This window comes from Poeciliopsis prolifica, unplaced genomic scaffold (genome assembly GCF_027474105.1).
Source record: "Poeciliopsis prolifica strain line A6 unplaced genomic scaffold, Auburn_PproV2 SCAFFOLD001, whole genome shotgun sequence".
In the NCBI taxonomy this organism is placed as follows: domain Eukaryota; kingdom Metazoa; phylum Chordata; class Actinopteri; order Cyprinodontiformes; family Poeciliidae; genus Poeciliopsis; species Poeciliopsis prolifica.
The window spans coordinates 11,106,954-11,130,397 of NW_026562376.1; the positions used below are offsets into that span (position 1 = coordinate 11,106,954).

The 23,444-nt window shown below is 35.1% G+C and overlaps 3 protein-coding genes across 4 annotated transcripts; 1 reads left to right on the forward strand and 2 right to left on the reverse strand.

Annotated features, from left to right (window-relative positions):
• The first annotated feature begins 6,743 nt into the window (after nt 1-6,743).
• Nucleotides 6,744-7,881, forward strand: LOC129364166 (leptin-like). The gene is made up of 2 exons (XM_055036641.1): nt 6,744-7,193; nt 7,289-7,881. The coding sequence occupies exons 1-2, from the start codon at nt 7,029-7,031 to the stop codon at nt 7,631-7,633; spliced, it is 510 nt and encodes a 169-aa protein (XP_054892616.1). The 5' UTR covers nt 6,744-7,028; the 3' UTR covers nt 7,634-7,881.
• A 405-nt stretch (nt 7,882-8,286) lies between these two features.
• rbm28 (RNA binding motif protein 28) lies at nt 8,287-17,886 on the reverse strand. Its single transcript, XM_055036628.1, has 20 exons — nt 17,560-17,886; nt 17,276-17,422; nt 16,854-16,960; nt 16,271-16,346; nt 16,093-16,185; nt 15,946-16,014; nt 15,025-15,112; nt 14,710-14,939; nt 14,520-14,586; nt 14,284-14,393; nt 14,124-14,197; nt 13,871-14,006; nt 12,276-12,340; nt 12,005-12,163; nt 11,646-11,795; nt 11,220-11,294; nt 10,957-11,083; nt 9,635-9,767; nt 9,364-9,478; nt 8,287-8,628 (listed from the first exon to the last, which is right to left on the reverse strand). The coding sequence occupies exons 1-20, from the start codon at nt 17,675-17,677 to the stop codon at nt 8,500-8,502; spliced, it is 2,268 nt and encodes a 755-aa protein (XP_054892603.1). The 5' UTR covers nt 17,678-17,886; the 3' UTR covers nt 8,287-8,499.
• Nucleotides 17,887-18,134: 248 nt separating this feature from the next.
• si:dkey-5i3.5 (uncharacterized protein LOC565091 homolog) lies at nt 18,135-23,064 on the reverse strand. Of its 2 annotated transcripts, none has more exons than XM_055033601.1 (4): nt 22,889-23,064; nt 22,378-22,669; nt 20,999-21,245; nt 18,135-20,893 (listed from the first exon to the last, which is right to left on the reverse strand). In XM_055033601.1, the coding sequence occupies exons 2-4, from the start codon at nt 22,612-22,614 to the stop codon at nt 20,532-20,534; spliced, it is 846 nt and encodes a 281-aa protein (XP_054889576.1). In that variant the 5' UTR covers nt 22,615-22,669; nt 22,889-23,064; the 3' UTR covers nt 18,135-20,531. The 2 variants fall into 2 exon arrangements, with proteins under 2 accessions (XP_054889576.1, XP_054888726.1); XM_055032751.1 differs by having other exon boundaries at nt 22,824-23,064.
• Nucleotides 23,065-23,444: the final 380 nt, after the last annotated feature.

Genomic DNA, 23,444 nt, shown 5'->3' on the forward strand with positions numbered 1-23,444 from the left:
TTTGCCACGATGGTAAGTTCAAGGTTTTAACTAAGCTCATAAAAACTCTTGCTTTTTTCCGACCTTTAAGTTTTTACTTTGTTTTTAATGTTCTGGTTTATGGCTCACCTGGTGCTACATAGCTTAGTCACACTGTTTTGGTAAAAAAAATTATATGTTAAAATCTTTTACATCACTTCTACCTATGGAAATCCTCAGAATCTGTCCTGGTCCATCAGAGTGTTTGAACCAGGACAGTCTCTTGCCACAAAAATTTTTTACTTTTTTTTCCTGGCTCTAAACCAAAATTAAAAAAATAATACAGGAACGGCATCTGAAAATAAAAAAAAGATGTGTTGCCGATAAGAATAGTTTGTGACACAGAATAGACCTAACTCTAACACACTAAACTTTCACACTAGACTTTTTTTGTGAACTTAGGTTGATCTTTCACGCCAGCGTTGTGGTCTGAGGAAGAGGCCCTTTCACATGACATCGCACATCTTCAGTTTGAAAACCAATGCAATGTATCCTCATTTCTGGAGGAGGGAGTTTACGCAGTCTCTGGTCTCTGTCTGCTCCTAATACATCTTTATTCTTAGCCATTTTCACAAAATAGTAAAAGATTGTTAAGGCTCCTAAGATGGCATACTTCATTAGCCTAAAGTATACACTGAGATGTAATTGAAATCATACTGAAATTTCTGTGTGTTTAATAGTTTACTTTTAAGGTAAGCTTGAAGTGAATTCTATTTTGAGCACATATTTTAAAATATACAAAAAATATCTTTAAATGCATATTGTTTCAGTGGTACACTTGAGCAGAGAAACATTTAGTTCACTTAAAGTATGTTTTTATTTAATATATTTCTTAAAAGTGTATTGTGGTACAAATGTGTGTTTAAACTCACAATGCCAAAATTGGTAGAAGCATGCTGTTAGTATACTTCACATATATTTATATGTAGTACACTTAATACTTAGTATTGTTAAGATATACTTATGCAAATGTAAGTATATTTGAGATACACTGAAGTATTTTTTTTTCCACTAGTGCAGAGCAATTCCAATGCAACTTCAAGTTGTGATGGCAATAATACAGCATTCATCAGATGATACAATTTAATAGACACGTTGCATCTTATTTACATCTGGAAATTTTGCAAATGCGCTGGCATGCAAAGAGACTATTCTGTTACACACTATATCTGGGCAGCAGCGGTAGAACGATTCTATTCACAACATGAAGGATTCAAGGATTTTTATTATCATATAATTTTGCAGTTTTTTTGCTTAAGGTGCAAAATTAGAACTCTGGTCCCAAATCAAGAAGTCTAATAAATAAATAATTGAGTACAGTTTACATGCATACTCTATATGTGTGTAAATAAATAAAAAGTATGATGTAGCTGATGGAACCTAGAGATGTGGATGTCATCAATTTAATGCTGAAGAACAGCTCAGAACCACTCATATTCTTTTTTATTTTCTCATTCTCTATATCGGCGCATGCTGCACACCGAGTTGTTGCACAGACACAGACTGACAACAATGCCACTAGCATATCAGGATTCAACATTAAAAAACATGTAAACATTTCCCACACAAAGAACAGAACATTCTGTCCATTACAGCAACATATTTTCAGGCATGATGTTTTTTGGGGGGGATTATCAATGTGATTGAACACAGTGGTAGTAAATTATCTCATTTAAAAACCTGCAGGTCAGAGAGCTTGTGTGTGGGTTGCCTTTTTTTAACTGAACCTAAATACCCAAATTCACAGCACATCTACATGTAAAGGTTGTCATGGCCAAGCTACCTAATTGACCTATTTCCCTCACCCTCTCTATTTTTTTAATTAAAACTTTTTCCTGATCTGTGTATCTAGTTGTTGTTTTGTTGGCAATTAGTTGCAGTGCAGTATTCTATTAAAATATATATATTACATGTTGTAATATTCTGCTGGGAATTGCTTTATCCAGGCTATTTTCTTTGGAGAGATCGTCTCAAATAACCAAGAAAACTGAGTTGAAATCAGCAATCCAATTTATGAAAGCATAAGTAAGTGATAATGTATTGAAACATCAGAGAAATAGTTCACTATTTCAGCGGTGGACCATTGCTATGAGTGCATAAGAAAGCAATCACAAAGTGGCCCCAGATATTAGCTTCAAATTTCCTTTTGTTCCCAGATAAGCTACGCCCTAATATGGGCGTAGCTTATATTAGGGCGTAGATCATTTTCTTAATGTTAAGTGTGTATCTGCATGCATCGATAACAAGATGCATGCAGTTCTGATTAAAATAAAAACTTAAGAAAGTAAAAATATAAACATGCAAACACAATAAAGTTTTGTCTGACATGGACCATAATTTTACATGGGTCTGTGCTGTAAATCACCGCTACCCCCAAAACAGGCTGCTGCTCAATCTTGTGTAGATAGTGAAAATATTGTAGAGATAATAAAATAGGTAATACATGGTAGTAAATTCAAATCTAGGATTCCTTCATTAACCCAGGTGTCCTTCAATATTTAGGTGTGTCTCTGGCACAGACCTGTTTCTAATAATTTGGCCACTAACAAGACTGTAAAATCTGACTGCATGCTGAAATGGTACCTCAGCCTTTTGATTCAGGTGTGTTAAACCAGGGGCATCTCCAGTAAAAGTTGCCAAACAGCGGCCCTCAACAATAGAGTGAGACAGCTCTTTTAGGATATGTACACCAAAGTCCATCAAAATGGACAGTTTGTTGAACTAGTATTTTTAGAAATGCCTTGCAGAAGAGACGTGGCACTGCCATCTTTAATCCTTCAAATGTAAAGAAAACATCTGTTGCATAAAAGGTGGAAAAAGCATGCTCAGATCAAAACAATGTAAATCCACAAAAAAAGCCCAATGTGAAAGTTTATTATTAAAGAGTTTATGTCACAAACAACTCCTTGTAGTCTGCAGTAAAACTTATAAATATTTATTTTTAGGTAAGTTTTTGTTGTTGTCTTTTTTTTTATTTTGGATTTGAGTCAGAAAGAAACACCACAACAATTGCCTTTCCTAGTTAACCTAAATTTCCCTAAACTGTACCAAAACAGTGTGACTAAGCTATGTAGACCCAGCTGGGCCATAAACCTTAACATTAAAAACAGAGTAGAAAGGTAATGGGCGGAAAAAGAAAAAGAAGAGACAAGTTTAAACAGTAAAACTAATGAGCTTAGTTAAAGCGTGAACTTACCATCATGGCAAAATGCTTTATTTAAGACGTAAGTTGTTGGAAGCAATGGTTGGTAGAAACCGGCTGTTATGGTATCTGTGTTATGAAGGTTATATCTGGTGCGCATCATCACATCTCAATTGTTTGTTTCCATTCATGTGGGTTTAGGTATTGAAGTTTGTCATTTTGCTTACCATATCACACTATGAATTGCACATTTGACAGTTTTGGTTTAATCCTTCTACTCACAAATTATTTAATAGATCATTATTGCTGATTTCGCTCAAATAATAACCTTTACAGCTGCTTAAAATCTGAGCTTTTGTCAATCTCAAAGTCTGCCTGCTTTTCAGCACGCCGCCTGCTGACTCTGTTTTGCTCAGTCCAGATTTTCACAATTAAACGTCATTCAGTTGTCTGGAAGTCCAGAAATTCACCAGTGCTGTTTTGAATGGCAGCAGATGGGAGAAAAGTGAATTTGAATTCCCATCATTCCTGTGACTCACTGAAGCAAATCCCATTAAATTATATTCCAGGATTCAGTGCTGCATGTGGACAAGCGAGCTGATGTTGTGTCGGGCCTGTAGTGGCCCAGTCTGCCGCTTTAATGGATCAGAAGAGCTTGATCCAACTTGAAGTCTGCAGGTTTTTTTTTTGTTTTTTATGCCGTTTACCGGTAACAAAATTTCACAATTTCCCCCAACGTTGATTATTTTAAGTGCTGTGCAGAGTTTGTGAAAAGAAACACGCTATACTTGGTGTGACTCATGTGGTCCAATAAGTCATGTGACACACTTCAGCCATAAAATAATAATGAAGCCTTGGAGTGCATTCCTGTTCTACTTGACAGACTTCTTGACTGGCAGGAATAGGAGTTGACTTTAGAGTTTTCTTCTCAAACGCAGGAGAAGCTGATGAGAAGAACCTTTTGGACAAAAAAGAAATATCTTTTTATCTTTAGTATTCTTTTTGAAAGCAATGGTCACAAAGGCAGTCATTAATATAAAATAAATGTACAAACAGAGTAAAAAAAAGTTTTAGCAAAAGCAATTTTAGTTTTTCACAAAATTTGGTTCCTCAGTGTTGCTAAGACTTTGAGTCAGTTACGTCTACACTGAAACTCAACTAGTACAGGCATTTAATCCACATAAACGTTTCTACATTTGGTGAAGTTCAGTCTGAGTTAAAGAAACTGAACATAAATGGATACTGCATTTTAGAAAAAAAGAAATCCCTCCCATAAAACGTGGCTGTAGAATCTTCAGTCTGTTCCGACAGCTTTCTTTGGCAGGTAAAGGGAAGATTAAATATGATGAACTCGGGCAATCCCTGAAAAAATCTTATTAAAGGGTGGAAAATACTTGAGACAGGCATAGACAATAATTCTAACTGTGTAGCCAGGAGTGTAATGGAAAGTTTTAAATCAAAAGCACATGCCAACTGCATAATTTGGAAGTTTTTGTTCACGAAGGTTCCCACCCGAGTTGACACAGTTCTACAAAGTGAGCAAAAATCTTGTTCTGTGTAAATCTGGTATAAAATTACCCAAAAATATTGCATCAGAGGTGGGACTGACTAGAGGAGGGAAAATAAAAATAAACTCAAAAGCTGACAGCAACTTTTCCAAATGACTATTTAATCACAAAACTAAATGTGATGCATTTACATCGGCAAGAACCTTGTTTTCTTAAATTGTACAATTGAATCCAATGGAGATTTGCCTATTGATAATTGGTTTGGGTTAAATAAGACAGTAAACATATACAAATTCTGTCAGACTTATTTAGATTATTCTGACTTTTAGTAGAAAAAGCCCTGTGTTGAAAATGCTTTTCTGTATTTTTCTTAGTATTGTTATGAGGTTTGAAATTTTGCAACCATGCCTGCTATTAAGTCAGTTCTCAATACCAAAAAGTTTTCTTGATCAACTATGGTTGAAAATTATTTGTTTTCTATTTCAGTGAGAATGACAGTGTGACATCAACTGTCATGGCCTTTACATTTTCCCCTCAGTTAGTGATACATTGCATTTTGTCTAATTCCTTAACGTTGATTGCACGCTTTATAAAAGTTGCCTTTACACTTATGTTTGAGGTACTAATGAGGCGCATCTGATTTTGACGCCATTTTGACGTCAAATGGTGGAAAAAGCCAGAGCAGACTGCTTTTACTCATTCCAGATGTCGGGAAAATACATTTCACATGTGATGAAACATGCTCTCCAAACCCTCGAAAGCTCAGGAGACAGGTTAGTTTTACCCTACTGATGATGTGTCGTTGCAATAGTAATCCTGGTATGAGAAATGTTTCTCTTTGATGAAAAATTCCAAAGCGTCATTCCATTGTTCAACATGATTCGAACTATTTCACTTGTAAATAGGCATGAGTATTTCTTTTGCCCCAAACAGCAGGTCCATTTGTGGATCTCCCCTCCCCCATCCGCCCCCCAACTGCTTTGTGGACTTTACACCCTATAAACTTTCTCAAACTTGAATTAGAGTTCCTTTAAAAGAAAACTCAGAATGTGTCTAAATTCAACTCTACTGTAGTTAATCATACAACTATATTAAGCAATCTACTGAACCTTTAGAAATTCAGTGCATTTCTTTTGGAAAATCATTCCCAATTCATCATGCACACTAATGCATTACATATTGAATATTACAACTCGATCGAACCATCAATAGTCATACATCAGTCATGTTAAGTATTTTAAATTTCACAAGTATCAAACCAAAAAGGTTTGGTATCTTTTTTTTTTTTTTTAAATAATGTATTTATACAACACTGTTGTATATTTATACAACAGTGGCAGTTCTTACATAGGTGATGCCATAGGCAAGTTGCTTTTTCTGATCCTCCACCACCCACCACATACGCAAAAATACACACAAAATCTTCTGTTTTGTTCTTGCAAATGGACTAAAACATTCCAATAATCACCATTCAATCTGTTAGAATGAATAATTAGTTCTGATGTTCACCGGTGTGAAAAGATATCTTGACTAAATTACAGTATAAAACAAAACCTATCACAAAAACAAGTTTCAGAGTAAATAGACAAGTTGAAGTGAATGTCTGTGGATTGGTCAGTTTTCTGAGTTAAGAATGCTGATGCCATTTGCAACACAACTTTTACTTTTTAAATGAACTCTCTGCAGCGGCACCATAGAGCATGCAGGATAAGGTGATGGGCAGAAGTGAGTAAGTGGGATGGGGGTGGGGGTCGAAAAGAGGTGAGTAAGAGATGACTCAACAGCCCTCTAATATAAGATACCCTGATGGAAGGCAAACAGTGTCACCCCATTCAAACGCCAAGCGAGGTAAGGTCCACTCTTTCTGCTTCTGTTTGAATCTCTTATTTACTATGTTGAGGTGTTTCCCACTCTGTGTTCACTATCAAACTTGTTCATTATTTAGTTGTATTTATCATTTATCAGTTAACTTTATGTGATTTTGAGAAGCTTATTTAATTGACAGATTATAAGATGTTGTCACAATATTGTTTTTTCAACCTTTTTCCTGGCTGATCTAATCACACTTTCCACTACTTTCAGACTACAAAATTAAAAGTACAGAGGGGGAAAAAAAAAAAAAAACTTTGTTAGCTAAAGTCAGTGAACTTTGATCATGGCACACAGTCAGAGAATCACAGTTCTTTATATTACAAATGTTTGCTAGTGCAAAATGTATTAAAACTGAAATTACAAGGTGACTTATCTGAACTGCTTCAATCTGATTGTTCTAAAAGCATTAACAAATATAAAAAAGCTATATTCTGAGTTATGTTTTTCACTGGTTTTGACTTTTTTTTTCTAATTGATATTCTAGGAACATGTTCTTCAGTATCCAGAAAAGTACAATCATGGACTCGACACTAGTGGCGCTGGTTTTCTTGTTCCATGTTCTAAGTGTGGGTACAGGAAAACCTCTTCCAGATGCCAAGATCAATATTCAGCCAATAATAAAAACGCTTATGGTTAGGCTGAATGCTTTCCAGGTATGTTTCACAGTTTATGAAATTAAAATAAGTGCAGCTTGAAGTTTGAATAAATTAGATGGTTTTGTGGCTACAAATATGTTGTCATTTTGCAGGCTCTTCCCAGCTTGGGAGTCAATCCACCTGAAGAACTGGAAGGATTTTCCTCCATAGTGGCAACTATGAATGGTTACAACGATCTGATCTCTGAAAATCTACTGAATGTTGCCCAGGTCAAAACTGACATCTCCAGACTGACCGACACCATCAACCGCAAACTGATGAACTGCACAGAAAAGAACCCAAAGCTCACACTTCCAGTGCACCTGCAGCAACTGCAGAACGAATGGGAACAGGACCCAGAACGCCACGTTGAAGCCGTCAGCTTGGCAGCTCTCAATGGAGTGAGGGAGATCCTCAAACTGCTACAGAACCAGATTGATGGAATTGCATCTTGCTGAAAAACTGATTGAAACCAAAGATTGAAATCTGCGCTAGCACTGTTATTGAGGTCAAAACTGTGCAATACATTTTTTGATAATTTCATTTAAAAATGCACTTATTTTATAACAAATGCATATGTATTTCTTGTATTTTTAACCTATTTAATCTCATATCTCAATATATGTTATATGTAAAGAGTGCTGCCCCAACAACGAGCTCTCAGTGAGAGTAATTGGTGAAGCGCCTAATGCTGAATCCGCAGTTTTAATAACTGCAACCAGACGAGATGTACTGTCACTCCGGGAAACCCCGGAAGCCAATAATAAAAACTTTGGTTTGTTTAAGAACCAAAGGCACATGGTAAATGGGAACTTTTATTTTTGTGCAATATCAACAGCTGTTGCAAAATGGGTAAATAGCAACAGGAAATCTCTTGAATATTTTTGTACAATGAGTGAAGTTTTAATGTTTTCAATAAAACTAAATAAATATTCAACTTTTTCCTAACTGTCAGTGTTGTGTTATATATACAAATGAGCTCGAAAGTCATGAAGTGAAAAAAAACATTTTACGTGTACCTAAGTTATGTGTATTTAAATGAGTAAAAGCATTCAAATATAGCCAGACATTGTCAAAATAATAACAATAAAAACCACAAACAGCAAAAATGTACAGAATAAGACTACATTTTCAAAAGAGATATGCAGAAAATCAGAACAAATATGACAAAACTTCAGATTCGCTTTGACAACAACCGTGTCATGAACAGAGCAAATACACTGTACAGTTTAGCACAGTTCATAAAAAAGTATCTACTCAGAAATCCCACTAGATAGTACTTTAAGCCCTGGATTTCTCAATCATCTCTTACATGGTCATGGATTTAACTGTCAAACCACTTGCTTCTTTTGATGGAGACATTCTTGTCGCCGCCGCCCATGAGTTTCCTCTTGTACTGCTCCACCAAGGAATCAAAATGGTCCCCGTCCTTCCTCTTAAACTGTTTCTTAAGCTTTTGAAAACAAAAACAACCAAAAAAAGTAACATTAGACTCAACAGGACGCAAGACAAACCACTTTTAACTGCTGTTCTATTGTCAAGCATAAACACAAGCTGAACATACGTCTTTGCACTTAAACCCTTGAATTGTATTGGTGGTTGAGTAATCCTCTGATAATAATTCAAAAAGTATCCATCTACATCTCAGAATACCGAGGTATTAAAAGGTGTTTGCCTCATTTTCCTTGTTTTTGTTTTTCAGTCATACTTAAATGTTTCAGATCAAACAAATTGTAATACTAGATAACAATAAAGTGAGTAAAAAAAGAGAAATATTTGTTCCCTACATGCTTGTTAAATTGAGTTTTCCATTCTAAAAAAGGAAGAAAAAAAAGATTTAACAACTGCAGCTATTTTTTTTTTCAAATATGTACAAATTGGTTTGAAATGTTTTTTTTCCATGATGTTTAAAATAATTATTTGAAAATTACTTTTTGTTTTTGCTCTGGTTATTTTTTTAAATTTAATGTTATAACTTCTTTTTTGTCATATTTAAATATGACAAAAAAGCAAAAACAGCATAATTCTTTAAGGGGAAATACACTTTAGAGAAGTACAACATAAGAGACAGCCAGATAACATATTTTACATCTGCTTATTAATTATTAAAGTTACCTCCCACCCCAAAAAACACAACCTGTACTTTCTCAGAGAACAAATAAGAACAACTGAGACAATATTTCCAAACCTGGTTTTTGGCCTGATTGGGCTTTTCAAATTGTTGTGTTGGGCGCTTGTTCCTTTTAGATCCAGGCTTTGGTTTCTTGGGAGGTGGAACCTGTTGCTTGTCTTTGTCACGCATTCTGTGAAAGGACAAGAGTTAGACGAACTGTCAAAAACATGTTCCCTGAGATATCAAACATAAGTTTTCTACATCCACAGCTTCAAACCGCCTGCTCAAATCGACAAAATAAACAGAAAACCATGAAGCAGACAGAGGAGTGCTGATGGAACCGTACCTGATCTTAGGTCCGCGATGGGAAGGAAAAGGCAAAACCTTCTTTCGTTTTTTTCCATTTTGTAAATCAACATGTTCAATCTCAGGTTTGGTCTGAAAACCTGAAAAGTTTTGCTTCTGTCCTCCACCAGTGTCTGTTGAAGATAAAAGAGAAAACAATAATAGCAGCTAAGACCAAATTCTAACACTATCTAATCAATTCCCTCAAGCGTAGTTTAAACTTATTTCCTATTACAAGTTTCATAAAACAAAACAAAGAAAACCAACAACACAGTCCAACAAAAGCTAAATTTAAAAGTCCCAACTTTTAAAAATTGTTACAGAAAAAAATAATAAAATGGCTGTTGTAGATTTTTATTAAGTAGAGGTCTGGAGTTCTGCAATGACTCTTTTAAGTTTCACATCAACTCGCTGTCGAAATGTAACAACAAATTTTTTTTTGCTGAGATGGAAGATGAGGAAATGGGTGGAGAATGTCAAATCATTTGATGTAAAGCACTTTGAAATGCCTTGCTGAAATGTGCTATACAAATAAATATTTGATTTGAAATTTGAAAACAAAGTGTTGAACTTAACTTTCATCATGTTGACCTTGACTTAAAAAAAGCAACATGCAACTCCTTGTTTTAAATGAATCTGAATCCTATTTCATGATTACAGTGTTGACCAACAAAATTTTGATAATGCCTTTTCTGTTATTAAGCAGCTCTATTAGAAGTACAATTTCAGAAACTCTTGCAATAATAGTAATATTGGTAACAATGTCAAGTGCAATATATTTCAAATCTATTTCCTCTTCCTCATCTGTGCCTTCATCACTATGTAAGTTCATAACACCTGGAATATGCTAGCAACAATTATTGCACTCCAAGCAGTCCTTTATAATGTACATTTTCCACACTCCAACAAAGCAATGACAATATATCCTCTATATGTTGTGCAGCCTTGTAGCTCATGTATGTGAGGTTCAAGGCTTGGAACAATGTCCTTTTGGCAAAAGGAATCAAAGTAAAGGGCAGAAAACAGACCCCCATGTTGTACAAAAATCAAACATACACCCACAAACACAAACATGGTGATTGACTTTGTTTTGAAATCACAGGACCTGAGCAGCTTGCAGTTGATGTAAAACTCTAAAATTGAGAGAATGTGTATTTAACTCTTTGTACTAACTTGTCAGTGCAAATCTTTTAATTGTACCATACAAGAGATATTACGGGAGAGTACAACATTGGAGCATATATATCTTACTCTTAAGTCCAAAAACTTGACATATATCATACAAAACCTCAAACATTTTAGTTTAAGAAAAATTCTTTCTACCTTTCTCCTTTCCTGTCAGATGTGATGAAGACTGTCCTTTATTCCCATCCTTCTTTGTTGTTCTGGTGTCTGAACCTGTTTGTGTTTTTTTTGCTTCCCTTTTTACAGGTTGACTTTGGAGGAAGTCCTGTCAATAAAAGCAAAGAATATTAATAAAATGATGCTAATGACAAAAATAAAAATAAAAAATACATTATTGTTCCAGGGACTAAAACTTGCAACAGTCTCACAAAATATCACAAGAAACAAATAACTACACAAACTTTATTTCTCTGTTTCTGCATTTCCTTGAGTTTGAGCTTCCGGGAATCCTCCAGGGAGAACTCAACAATGGGTCTCTGCAAAAGAAAACAATACGTTGGACCAGACCATTAATGCAAAGACATCTACATATTCTCTCATCTTTGACTCAAAATTATTTTCTTTTGAGTTTGATCAGAAACGACATTAATAGATGCAGTTTTACTGAGTTAATGATTTTACAATAGCAAACTAAGTATGCAACATTTTTACTGAAATAAAAGCGTAACAAAAATTGTTTGGTGACATCCTTGCGAAATGTAATTGTATAGTGCATTGAGATGCTCCCGGTAAAGGTAACATGAAAAAGAAAAGGTTAATTAAAAGTTACCTAATAAAGAATCAAGATGAATCAGACAGATACTGGATAAAACATAGAAAAAGTGTACCTTGTGAGGGCCAAAGATGTCAGGGTTGTTGTTAAGGTAGCGCAGAGTGGTGAGAGCTTGCTCATGGTCTCGAAACTGAACAAAACCATAACCCAACGACTGACCCGTCACTCGACCTTTCTCTGGCTTCCTGTCATACATGACCCGACACTAAAGGCAGAGGCAGGAAACAAACACATAGACATTCATATAAACATGATGAACAATAACAAATATAACGTACTCTCTTGTTTCAGCACAGATAAATTCAAGACTTCCCTTAAGCCATCTATAAATTTTAGAAATCTCACAGGAGAAAATTTCAGAAAAACTAACAAGCTAATTAGTTTTTTTTTTTCTTGCAAGTAACAAAATCTTACCTCTGTGATCTGAACTCTTTTGGTTCCTTGTAGACCTTTAAGGCACAGAGCTTTGAGTTTTTTATTGTCTACAGATTTTGGCAGGTTATGGATGCACAAGCGATTTTTCGATACAAATACACTTATATCCCGAAGCTTGGCTCTCTTCATTTCTTCAAACTAAAAAGAAAAACAACACAACTCATGAGTCAAAATAGAAGTTACTTGAGAGATTTTGACATCTCAAGAGATCATCCACTAAAATTCATTCACCAAAACAAAAGGTACTCACTCTGACTCTTTTGGCCATATCTGCCTCAGATACTCCCTCTGCTGCCTTCATTCCGGCGCGGATCACTGAGGGTTCAAAGTTAACGTGAGTAGAAAGCATACATTTAGGAGCATCTCAAATTAAAAGTTGGCAGAGACAAAGTTAATGTATTTAAAAAATACATTTCTCAAAGTGAGCAACAATGTGACAGAATTAGTGCATTGCATCCTAAAAATTGTATTCAAGAGAAACCACCTTGTGAGCTAAATGTGCAGATCTCAGTTTGATCAGCCCTGAGCAGTGACAAGCTGTTCAGAAACCAAAACATCCCATCTTTCTTTTAACAGTAAATGCACCACACTTAAACTGTACTAAGTTACAATAACAATATTACGCTGTGTGGAGGCTGTTCCTGAGGAAAGAACCCTTAAAGTTAGCTATTATAATAAAGAATATTGACAAAATAAGTCAAAGGAAACATTGACATGTCAAAAGCACATTTGTAGTAACAAGGGAACAAGTACATAAAGTAATACTACTTTATTATTTTCCACTTTAAAACTCTTGCAATAAAACAAAACTCTAGAATCAAGGTGAAAATCTATCTTCTGTGGAAAAACCACGTGGTAAAGGCCACCTGCTGAATAAAACTGTAAATGTGAATCCCATAATCATATTTTTTCACTTTAACCCTTGATGATCTATTATTATGGGCAGCTGATCATATTACAAGAGGTAGCTAAAGCTCTATATGAAAACAAAAACAAGATCACACAGAGCACTACTGTCACTGTACAAAATCTAGTACCAAAAATTAATTTTGAACTGTATATAGTCGTTATGATGAGTCGGGCAAGCTCTGATTGATTCTCTAGCTCAATCAACGAACATTTACTCTATGTGATAAATACATCGCAGAGTTCCTATGCAGACCAGGCAGAGGCCCCAAAACATAAGAACATTTCCTAAACATAATACAACTAAATGAAAGATAAAGGTACATGCATCAATATTATGCTTGTTTTTCTTATACCATAGAAAAAGATAAACTCACTTTCTATGTGTTATTTGGGTTATTCATTTTATTTTTATCCCAATTACTGAAAAGCTGTGTTTTAGAAAAAATGGCAATAAATATACAGGTTTTATGGAAAAACATTTTAATGAAGTATTACTATATTTCAATCCTGATTATTTGTTCATATTTGCAACATGTGTTTATGAACTCATTCACGTTCCATTTTGATGCATTAAGTTTTGTTTTTTTTTTTTTTACAAAACCCTTGATAGTCTTAAACTGGGCAACAAAAAAGTTGTTTTTTTTCATACGGTACTTCACAATTTCTATGTCTAACATGTTAAAAGTTCAGATTGAAGCTCAAATGAATAAACTAAACCAATTACAGAAACAAACTCAGCTTTATACTGAATGCTTTGTCACACACAGCACAACACTGCCTCCATCAATTACCACCAAAGGACTAAAAAAAGAGAATTAATAAAAGCTCTTTAAGAGAGACTGATCAGAAATCAGCTAAAAAACTCTGACTGGTGCATCTTTAGATGCAATGTTATGAATTTAATAAGGACAAAGCAAGATGGGCTGAACCACTCACATCCTTCTCTGGCCAGGTACAGGTTCCTGCTGCCCGTCTCCACTTTTTTCTTGTCGACTTTCAGCTTCTGCGCATCTTCTTTGCTCACTGCTGTAACAATCATCAGTTTTCTGCCATCTGCACGGACTCCACCATTCTGGAGAAAATGTTACAGCAACATCAACATACATCCAAAAACGTGGACCAATATTGACACTGAAAACCAATGGGGCAGAAGTTATCATCATTCATTGATTGTTCTTTTTGTTTTTACCTCCGTCTCATCTTGAGCTGCTGCTATGCAGCTGTCTGCAGCCTCTTTAGTCTTAAACTGGGCAAATGCAAGACCTGAAAAAACAAAAAAATAAAATAGGTAAGTGCAATCTAACGAAAACTACAGAGGAAGAAGGAAAAAAACTGACAGTTTTTCTGACCTTTGGAATGCTGTGTCTCTGGGTGGAGAACAACCTTTACATAGTTGACCTCTCCAAACCGTAGAAGAACTTCCTCCAGACCCTCCTCTTCCGTGTCAAATGACAAGTTCCTAAATGCCAGATTTATAAATGATAATACTATTAATGACTCTGTAGGCTTGCTTGGAAACATACAGGAAAAAGAGTAAAATATATTTAGGCTGGTAAGAGTTAAGCAGAGAGAAAAACAATCCCACCTGATAAAAACTGTTCGGCCCTCATTTACATCTGAAGGCAAATGTTTCTTTGGCTTTTGTTTTTGAGCTAGGGAATAATTAAAACAGTTGTAACATGTTAGAATGATTGTACTAAAGTCAAGAGAAACACAAAAATCATGTAAAAAAATATAATAAATACAATGATAAAACAAGAAAAATAAATTTAAACCTGGTGAAATTTCTTCTTCCTCTTCGTCATCACTCTCACTGTATTCCTCATCTGAATCAAAGCCATCATCATCGTCATCACTATTATCCTCCTCCTTTATTTCATCCTCCTCTTCATCATCATCCTCCTCTTCAGCACCATCATCATCATCATCATCATCATCATCAATGACATCTTCATCGCTTGACTGAAGATCATCCACCTGCTGTGCAGTTGCCTTCAATCCACCTCTACAAAAGCATTAGCAACGTTAGCAACACTGCAACACTTAAGAGCAGAACAACGGTATCAGAAATGTATAAACATAAGAATCACTTTTTCTTCACAGCTGTTTCTTGTTTCTTTTCTTTGTCCTCAGATTCACTTCCTGCTTTGGGTTCTGCATCTTCTGCAACTTTATTTCCTGACAATGAAAACCAATCACCGTTAAGAAAAGGCCTGATACGATACATTTTAACCTTGTAGGTCAGAAGATAAGGGAGTAAAATATAAGTATATCAATGTCAATATTCCCTGGTTTTCTAAATGTAAGAGTAGCATAAAATACCTAAATTATAACATTTTACATTTAAAAAAGAGCTTTGAAAAATGCAACTGTTTGAACATGTCACAACAGAAACCTTTTTGGAAAAAATATTTTGTTAAACTTAAGTGTGAAGCAAAAAAGCAGCGTGAATATCAGTTTTTATTTTACAAAATTAGTCTATGAACAGATATATTTATAAACTAAAACAACTAGTAATTGTGTTTTTTTTATTTTGTTTTTCTTCCATCACTTGTAAGATTTGATCGTTTTTAGGTGAAAAGGTGTTAACTTTGTAACATCAGAAAAATAATGAAAAAAAGGAATTCAGAGAAAAAATAAATAGAATTTGTGGAAAAAGAAATAAATGTCATAGGTATCAATGTATTGTCTAGTCAAAATGACCACTTATTAACCTCTTTACAAATTTCCTCAACATGTTCAAACAAATATTTTAAAAAAATATAAAACAAATTGTTACTCAAGTAGAGGGTATTAAACAACATTTGTGTCAAATTACACCATTGAATCAATTTAAAAATATGTAATAGTTCAGGACAGTACAAGAGATGCAGTTCTTGACTAACATGCTGTTGCAAATAATTATGTCCTTTGCTATTCAAAGCACCAGGCCTTTTTGTCACAAAGTCAAGCCAGAGTTATTTAGGTGACCATTAAGTTCTGCTATGAATAATTACTGCACACGCATTTACCTTTTAAAGACTGCTGTGCTGCAATATAGTTTTCTTTTGGCACAGCCCAGTCAACTGCTACTTGGCGACCTGTGAAGATTCAAAAAGGATTACAACATGATATGAATTGAATACTGTAAAACCAGAAATGCTGTCATTTCCACTGACCTTTTATCTCTTTCAGATTCAAAGCTTGGAGTGCCTTTGCGGCACCAGATATATTTTTAAACTGGACAAATGCAAATCCACGCATCTTTCCATCTATTAGAAAACAAAACAAAAAAAGGAAATGTATTTATGCAGTGCAAGGCAAAGCTTATGTATGCATTAAGTGCAAAATAAGTACCTGGTTTGAGGGGTATACTGGCCTCCACAACAGTGCCAAACTTTTCAAATGTTTCTTTAAGTTCCTGTTCTGTGCACTGCAACATAAAAAATTTATTAGGAGAATTTAAGTTTACAATTATTTTTCATAGTCAATGCAACAATGTGTGTTATAAGACCATATACTATATATAGTCAGCTAAATACAGTATAAACTTTTTTTATTTATGAGAAAATGCAAACAAAGAGAATAAAACTAGTCAACATGTCAAAATATATAGAATCAAACTAAGCTGATGAAATGGAAAGCTTTTGTTTGTAAAGAAATAAGTTGGAGGTTTGAAATGAATTATGCAGACACATCAACAGGTTTTTAGAGGGCAAACATATTTTAGAGCCAGGAAACCTAAAACACTTGATAATGTGTAACACATGTTTCTTTAAATATAAGAAAAAATTCTAGCAGCAATATGTTGATGGATGCTCACCGTCTACACAAAAAAGACTGAGCAAAACAGCCGAAATTTGTTAAGTGGATAAAACAGTTTTCCTCTCATACTTTCAAAAATGCTCTTTGTAAATTTTTACCAAACAACACACTATACCTTAAAGCTGAGATTCCTTACGACAAGTCTGCCTTGTTTAGATATTCTTTTCTTTACGTCTTTAGTCCCCTGCTCATGTCGAGGTGTTTCTGAAGCTTCCTCTTTTTCTGCAAAATAAAAACATTTATTATTATTAAATGGACTGAAAACAATGTTTGTTGGGGCTTTCATTTTTATGTAAGTTTACACACATATTTATGGGGTGTCATTGGTAAAGTAAATAGATAAAAATGCTGCTGGTTTCTTTGGTCTGTTAGAGAAAAAAAAACTTTAGTTTGTGAAATTAATATTTTGTTTGGAACTATGACATTTATAGAAGTATAACACGGTGAACAAAATGACCTAGAAAAATGATCAGCTATCAAAAGCTAAATAAGCATAAATTTTACTGTGTAACTTTATAAATGACACTTAATAAATACCTGTTTTCTTTTTATTAATCAATTTCTTTTTAGCAATTGAGAGAGACAACTTTTTCCCGTCGTATTCTTTTATTTCCTTCAAGGCTCGCTTTGCGTCTTCTTCCATAGAGTAAGTGACGAAGCCAAAGCCCCGACATTTCTCTGCTCCTGAATTATGGGAAATAAAAGTAAACAGCCATTAACAGGGTATTCTTACATATTTACAATTGTGGGTCAGGTCATTTGCTCGTCATTCAAGATCGTGTCACACAATCGCGCATTTAGTGGTATAAATCTGTATGCACCTTTTTCTCTAACGACGAAGCATTGTTTCACTGGACCAATTTCAGAGAATATTTCCTCAAGCCGCTCGTTTGTTGCTGATTCTGGCAACGATGCCACGAACAACGTGAGTGCAGGCATGGCTCTTTGCTGGAAGCTAAATGCTAACACTTAGCTCTGAAAAAAGTCCACAAACCGAACTCTAATTTGCTCACCACTCAACACTGCACTTCACTGTCAAGCTACCAGTATTGACATAAATAATCCACACAAACAGATGCTATAAAAATGTTTGCTAAAGCGTCGCTATCTCCCACATTAAGTCGCATGTTTACATGTGGGAGCAGCCATCTTGGAAAATTCGGGGATTTATTCTTTTTCGCATAATTAGGGATGAGCTTTGCTGCCGCCTATCGGCCTGGAGGCATCCACGTTTAAACCTTTACTTCGAGCTTTTCTTCACCTTTCCAGATCTGAAAAAAAAAAAAAAAAAAGATCTGCTCTAGTCTTAAACGAGAAGCTGCTGGCTTAATAATGTTAACATAAAACAATAATAAAATAAAAAATAACATAAGCAAAATAATAAAAACAAAACAAAAAAAATTGTAAATTTTTTTATTTTTCGCTCACTCAGTTTAATTAGATAAACAAAAATCCTTGCTGGTCACAACATACATTTAAGTAATTTAATTGTATATGCATGGACACAATGATCGATCTCACCCGATCTTGACAATGTTTAAAATGACATTGTACTATATAAGTTTTAAACCACTTCTGGTCAAAACAATTTTTTTACTCCATTTGGGGGAAAATACTTTACAATCTTCCGTAAATAAAAAAGACATCTTGCTTAATTTAATCCAAAATAAAAAGACGGAAAGTCTGGTTCCAATTAAGCATAACATGGATAAGTGGGATAAGTCAAACTTTTGCACATTATCTTGGATTACATATAAATTGTCATGTTATCTGAGAAATTGTTTTATCAAAAATCTATTTCTTTTATTATTTTCTTCTTTTTTAAAAAGTAATATGATATTAATATATTACTTTTTTTTATTAATATCAGTAATATTCATAAAGTAATGTCTAGATGAACTCATTCAACTCTTTGCCACCAGGGGGAACCAAAACATAAGAGACATAGTGACAAAAAGGTTTTCTTTACAAATGCTCATGCTAAACACTATCAAATAGATAACCTAATTATAATATAGAATTTTATTTTAAACTAAAAAGAAAATGAATAAGAACACCGGGTGAACTTTCAATCAAATCTCCTTACTATTGATTAGTAATTTGCACAAATAGCACAGTGAAAGTTAACATTTACTTGCTGTGTCCTTTTCCACAAACAATCAGGCAATGAAACTCAAATTAAAGGCACTAAATTCAACAATGATCTTCAGTAATTAAACTGCATAACAATCTCCTAAAAAAATGAGGATTTCGAATCAGAACTACTTCAGATTTCCAATGCAGCTCCTGCCTATTCTGGAAAGCTCTGGTGTTTTTGTGAAAGCACAGTTTATGTTTAATAAGAGCCATATTAGCTTCAGCAGGACTACAGCTATTCTTGCCGAGTCCAACAGAATTGTAGGTACAAACGAAACCATAAAAGAAAGCATAGCCATTTTCTTTAAAATTCAGATGCTTCCCTTTTAAGTAATGGAAGACTTGCAATAGATTTCACATAATCTGTTGCAATTTTTCTTTCTACACTCTACAACAACTTACATATCCTCCGTCTTACGTTCTCACTCGTACACGTACATACACTTGATGCAGAGATGTGACATTATCAGCCTATGTCTAGTATTCATTTGTGTGGCGGCTGTTCTGGAATGGATTTTTGGTTGTCCTTGTTGCACCATTTCCAACCACATCACATTCATTTTCTGTTAATATGGTTGAAAACCATACAATCAATTTCTTCAGCAGTGATTTGTATGGTTTTCTCTTGTTGTGAAGGGGGTCGATGATTGTATTCTGACCAACTGCTGAGACCGCAATCTTGTAACAATATTCAAATCTTTTGAATTTACAAATAATTTTATGTCATAAGCAGTACAACAGGAACAAACCTTAGAGAGGATTTGTAATGGAGCTTTTGGTAAATTCTGCTTTGAATGAACACCAAAGTAAGTTCAAGTTAAAAAAAAAAGTTGTGTTCTTTACATACTAGCACCAAAAACATCCACTTACGTTTTAAAGGCGTTGCGGCTCAGTGAAATATAATTCTTATAGGAATATATGATGTCATAATTTTAAAATATATTGAGACACCCATACATTGCAAGAAACAACATGTTTAAACCACAAATAAGCAACTACTTGTGAAAAGCCAACTTGTGTTGTCTTTGTGTTGTCACAAGTTGTCTCAGTGGAAAGTAATGAGGAAATTAAGTCTTGAATGTACTTAAGGCTGTCACATTGAACATTTTTGGTTTACAGTTTCCAGAATGAATACAGGGAAGGTGTGGCAAAGTTAAATGTACAAAAGATGAAGAATAGCTGCAGATTCACCGTTTCTACTCAGCAAAAGCCAACTTCCCACTTGAGACGTCGAAAAAGTGAAATGCGCTTGAATCTTGTCTGTCAGCTTTAAAAGAAAAATAAACGAAATATTGAACTGAAAAAAGTTACAACGGTAGCTTTCTGGTCAACAAAGATTCTGACAATCTAATTTAAAGTGACACGGATAAATAAAAAAAAAACATGAGGTCTAACAGTTTACTGTAAAATCTGCCTTGCTGTGTTCTTCGCTGCTGTTTCACAGTATCACTTGTGGAAGCCACAACAGTTGTGTTCTGAATGGTGAACTCACAGTTTATTTTGCTGTCTTTTTTTTCTTAATCAGAACAACTGAACCCAATTTTTAAAGACATTTCAGCTGTGATTTAAATAAAAATTATTTAAAATTCTAAAGCTGCTAAAGTAACTAAGCACAGGTAGTACAACCGAGGTATTTTTAATTTAGCCAGTAACAGCCTCACATCTTGGCCTTCAGTGGGACGATGTCGAGTGACTGTAGGAAGGTGTTTAAAGTGTTCAGATATTCCTGTGGATGTTGCCGTAAATGACCGGCATGCGTTGAAACTTCCCACTTCTTTGTTGTTATGTCCATCCCATGATTCTGCCAATGACTCGCTAATTTCTCCACACTTGGTGCATCACTCAGCAGGTCATTTTCACAGGAGAAGATCAGCGCTGGGGCTTTGACTGGAGTGTTATAAAATGCATCGATGCTTGCATTGAAGTAGTCTACCGTCTGGCGTTTAAAAATGCGGAAGTATAACATGCTGGCTTGCCTTATTAGATTCTCCCAACGAGGATACAAAGTTTTGCCAAGACCTAGACATAGAGAATAGCACATTTCATTCATCTGGAACAGAGGAGGAAGATTTAAAATGGAATGTGTTGTGTTAAGTGTGTTAAATTAATTGGATACTGACTAACCTGTGGCCATGTGCTCCAGTGACCCCACCACCAAGCTGTCAAACACTTGGCCTTTGATTCTCTTTGCCACTGCCTGGTACTGCTGTTTGTCTTGGGAGATATGGACCAGCAGCTGAGCGAATGTGTAGCCGCCAATGGAGAAGGCATGAATGAGGAGGGGGCGGGACATCAAGCGTTCACTCTGGAGCAACTCCAGCAATGATTTTCCACGCTCCAGTCCCCAGCGAGGCCACAGGAAGTCTTTCACCTTGTTTAAAGAAAACAAAAAACTGAGTTTATAATGAAAATACCAGTTTATATATAAACTGAATGTTTTCAGGTTGAGAAAATTGTAAAACTACATCTCAAAACTATACCTCCAAATGTTAGAAAAAGTAAATAAGAAACAGTGTACATTAGTATTTATGGTATAATACTATCACTGCAAATTCCTATGTTTTCTTACAATATACAGTGCTTTACAAAAACATGAATACCATCTTGAAGTCTTTCACAGTACAACCAAAATTTTCAATACATTTTATATGGTGTCCATCCATCCATCCATGTCATGTGTCAAGCAATAATTAAATTACTTGAGGTTCACCAGTTTTCTACATTGTTTAATTTAAATTTAACTTCTAATGTACAGCAGCATACAACATATCCAGGTCATTACTTAAACGATATTAATTCAAGAACCACACTGTAGTTGTTATTTTCTCAGTCTTTGACTGCGTTGAGGAGGAACTTTGACCCACTTTTCTTCTCTCTAATGAGGTCAAACTGCATCATTTCAGTAGGGCTTTGGTCTGGACTTTGAGCCTATGCAGCTCTTCATTTCTGTTATTATTCTACCATTGTTTGTGGAGCTTTTCTGCTCTGTTTGGGTACAGTGTCTCACCCAGTTTGGATCTAGCTTTAACTTTTTAAAGCTTAATTTTTTAACTTTTTTGAAGCTGTGTATCATACTGGCTTCAAACCAGTATGATCATACTGGCTACAAGCCAGTATGATACACATGTATGATACATACATTTCTAATAAGATATAAAACTCTTCTAAATGTTTTCCACTTGATGTAATCTCACTTTCTGCAGAATGGCAGACTTCAAAATGATCCATCAAATGTATATATTCCCTTATAAACACTTCCAAACTGATAGACATCAACATTACTTATTTAAGATGGATGCCTTTTTTTCTTGGCATTATGTCTTGATTTGAAAACTAAACTCCTGATTTTGCAGCAAAGATAAAATGCACTAAAGATCAAGTGTTTCTTGATCTAAACAAGTTACCTAGATTTATATATATATATATATATATATCATGAAAAGATTGCACTCCCTTTGGCGCAAAGTCACACCTGGCCTTATTTTGTTCTTGTTTTGCCTTACCTCACTTTCCACCACAAGCACATCAAAACCAGTCCGAAAATAGATTTCGCAGTATTTGGTCACAGCTTGGGGTCGTGATCCCAGCCACGGCAGCATCAGCAGGAGGGGTTTGTGGTCCTCAGGGAAAGGGCTCTGGACCCTTCGGTCTGGAGAGGTCAATTCATTGAGGTACAAGGTGACGTTCTTGCAGAGGCGGTGGACAGTGATGCCTCTGCTCAGACTTGTCCTGGCTATCATGACCCCAGCTCCAGCTCTAACGCGTCGGCGTCGAAAGACAGGACAGCAAGTCCGCCTGCAAGGAGAACAGGGAAAAGAAAGAAAGAAATGCGCATGTTCCGTGAAAATAGAACATAACATGCACGCTGACGTTCTCGTACAATTAACTTCAATTGGATTTAAACATTTAGTAAACAACCAAACAATCCACAAAGTTAGAAAATCATTACATGTTTGGTCTCCTGCTCGAAACTCGAATGTAAACCGCTCCGTTTATGTTGCCTGGGTAACTGACCTGTTAAATTTGGTCCAAAAGATCAATTATCGCTTTAATTATCGAGGACTTATTTTCCGGAGGGCATTCTTACAGATGGTGTAAAAGTAATTGAAACATTTGATTTAATGAGTCTGTCATTCAAGCCTCCTCTCTCTGCCACTGGGTGGCTTCTTATTCTGCTGTTGGTAACCAGCTCATAGGTGTATTTAGCGCCCCCTAGCAGGCTACCAGGGAAACTGAATCTGTGCAGGTTATTGACGTCATCAAATGAGTTATTTGTCTGAAACAGAGGTCTGCAACCCTTACAATATAAAGAAAAGGCATTTTTCTCACAGTCCACCTACAGAAACCTTGATTAGAACCGCAAATGTTACATGTTCTTTTATTAAAAAAAAAAAAAGAAAACGATAATTTAGATGGATATTACTATACTATCTGTTGTCATTTTTAAAGAACCACCTTATTAAAATGAAGAACATCAACCTTTTGCAAAAAGAGGAAGGACACGTTTCCCACCTAATGACAAACAAAAATATTTAAAATAACATTATTGTTGCAGAGGTTTTTGTAATCA

Coding starts and splice junctions, on each gene's coding strand:
- LOC129364166 (XM_055036641.1), top strand. CDS start 7,029: ATGTTCTTCAGTATCCAGAAAAGTACAATCATGGACTCGACACTAGTG. Junction 7,194..7,288: donor TTAGGCTGAATGCTTTCCAG/GTATGTTTCACA, acceptor GTCATTTTGCAG/GCTCTTCCCAGCTTGGGAGT.
- rbm28 (XM_055036628.1), bottom strand. CDS start 17,677: ATGCCTGCACTCACGTTGTTCGTGGCATCGTTGCCAGAATCAGCAACA. Junction 16,961..17,275: donor GATTAATAAAAAGAAAACAG/GTATTTATTAAG, acceptor TTTATTTTGCAG/AAAAAGAGGAAGCTTCAGAA. Junction 14,940..15,024: donor GAAACAGCTGTGAAGAAAAA/GTGATTCTTATG, acceptor ATGCTTTTGTAG/AGGTGGATTGAAGGCAACTG.
- si:dkey-5i3.5 (XM_055032751.1), bottom strand. Junction 21,246..22,377: donor TGCTTGTGGTGGAAAGTGAG/GTAAGGCAAAAC, acceptor TCTTTAAACAAG/GTGAAAGACTTCCTGTGGCC. Junction 20,894..20,998: donor ACTGGAGCACATGGCCACAG/GTTAGTCAGTAT, acceptor CTCTATGTCTAG/GTCTTGGCAAAACTTTGTAT.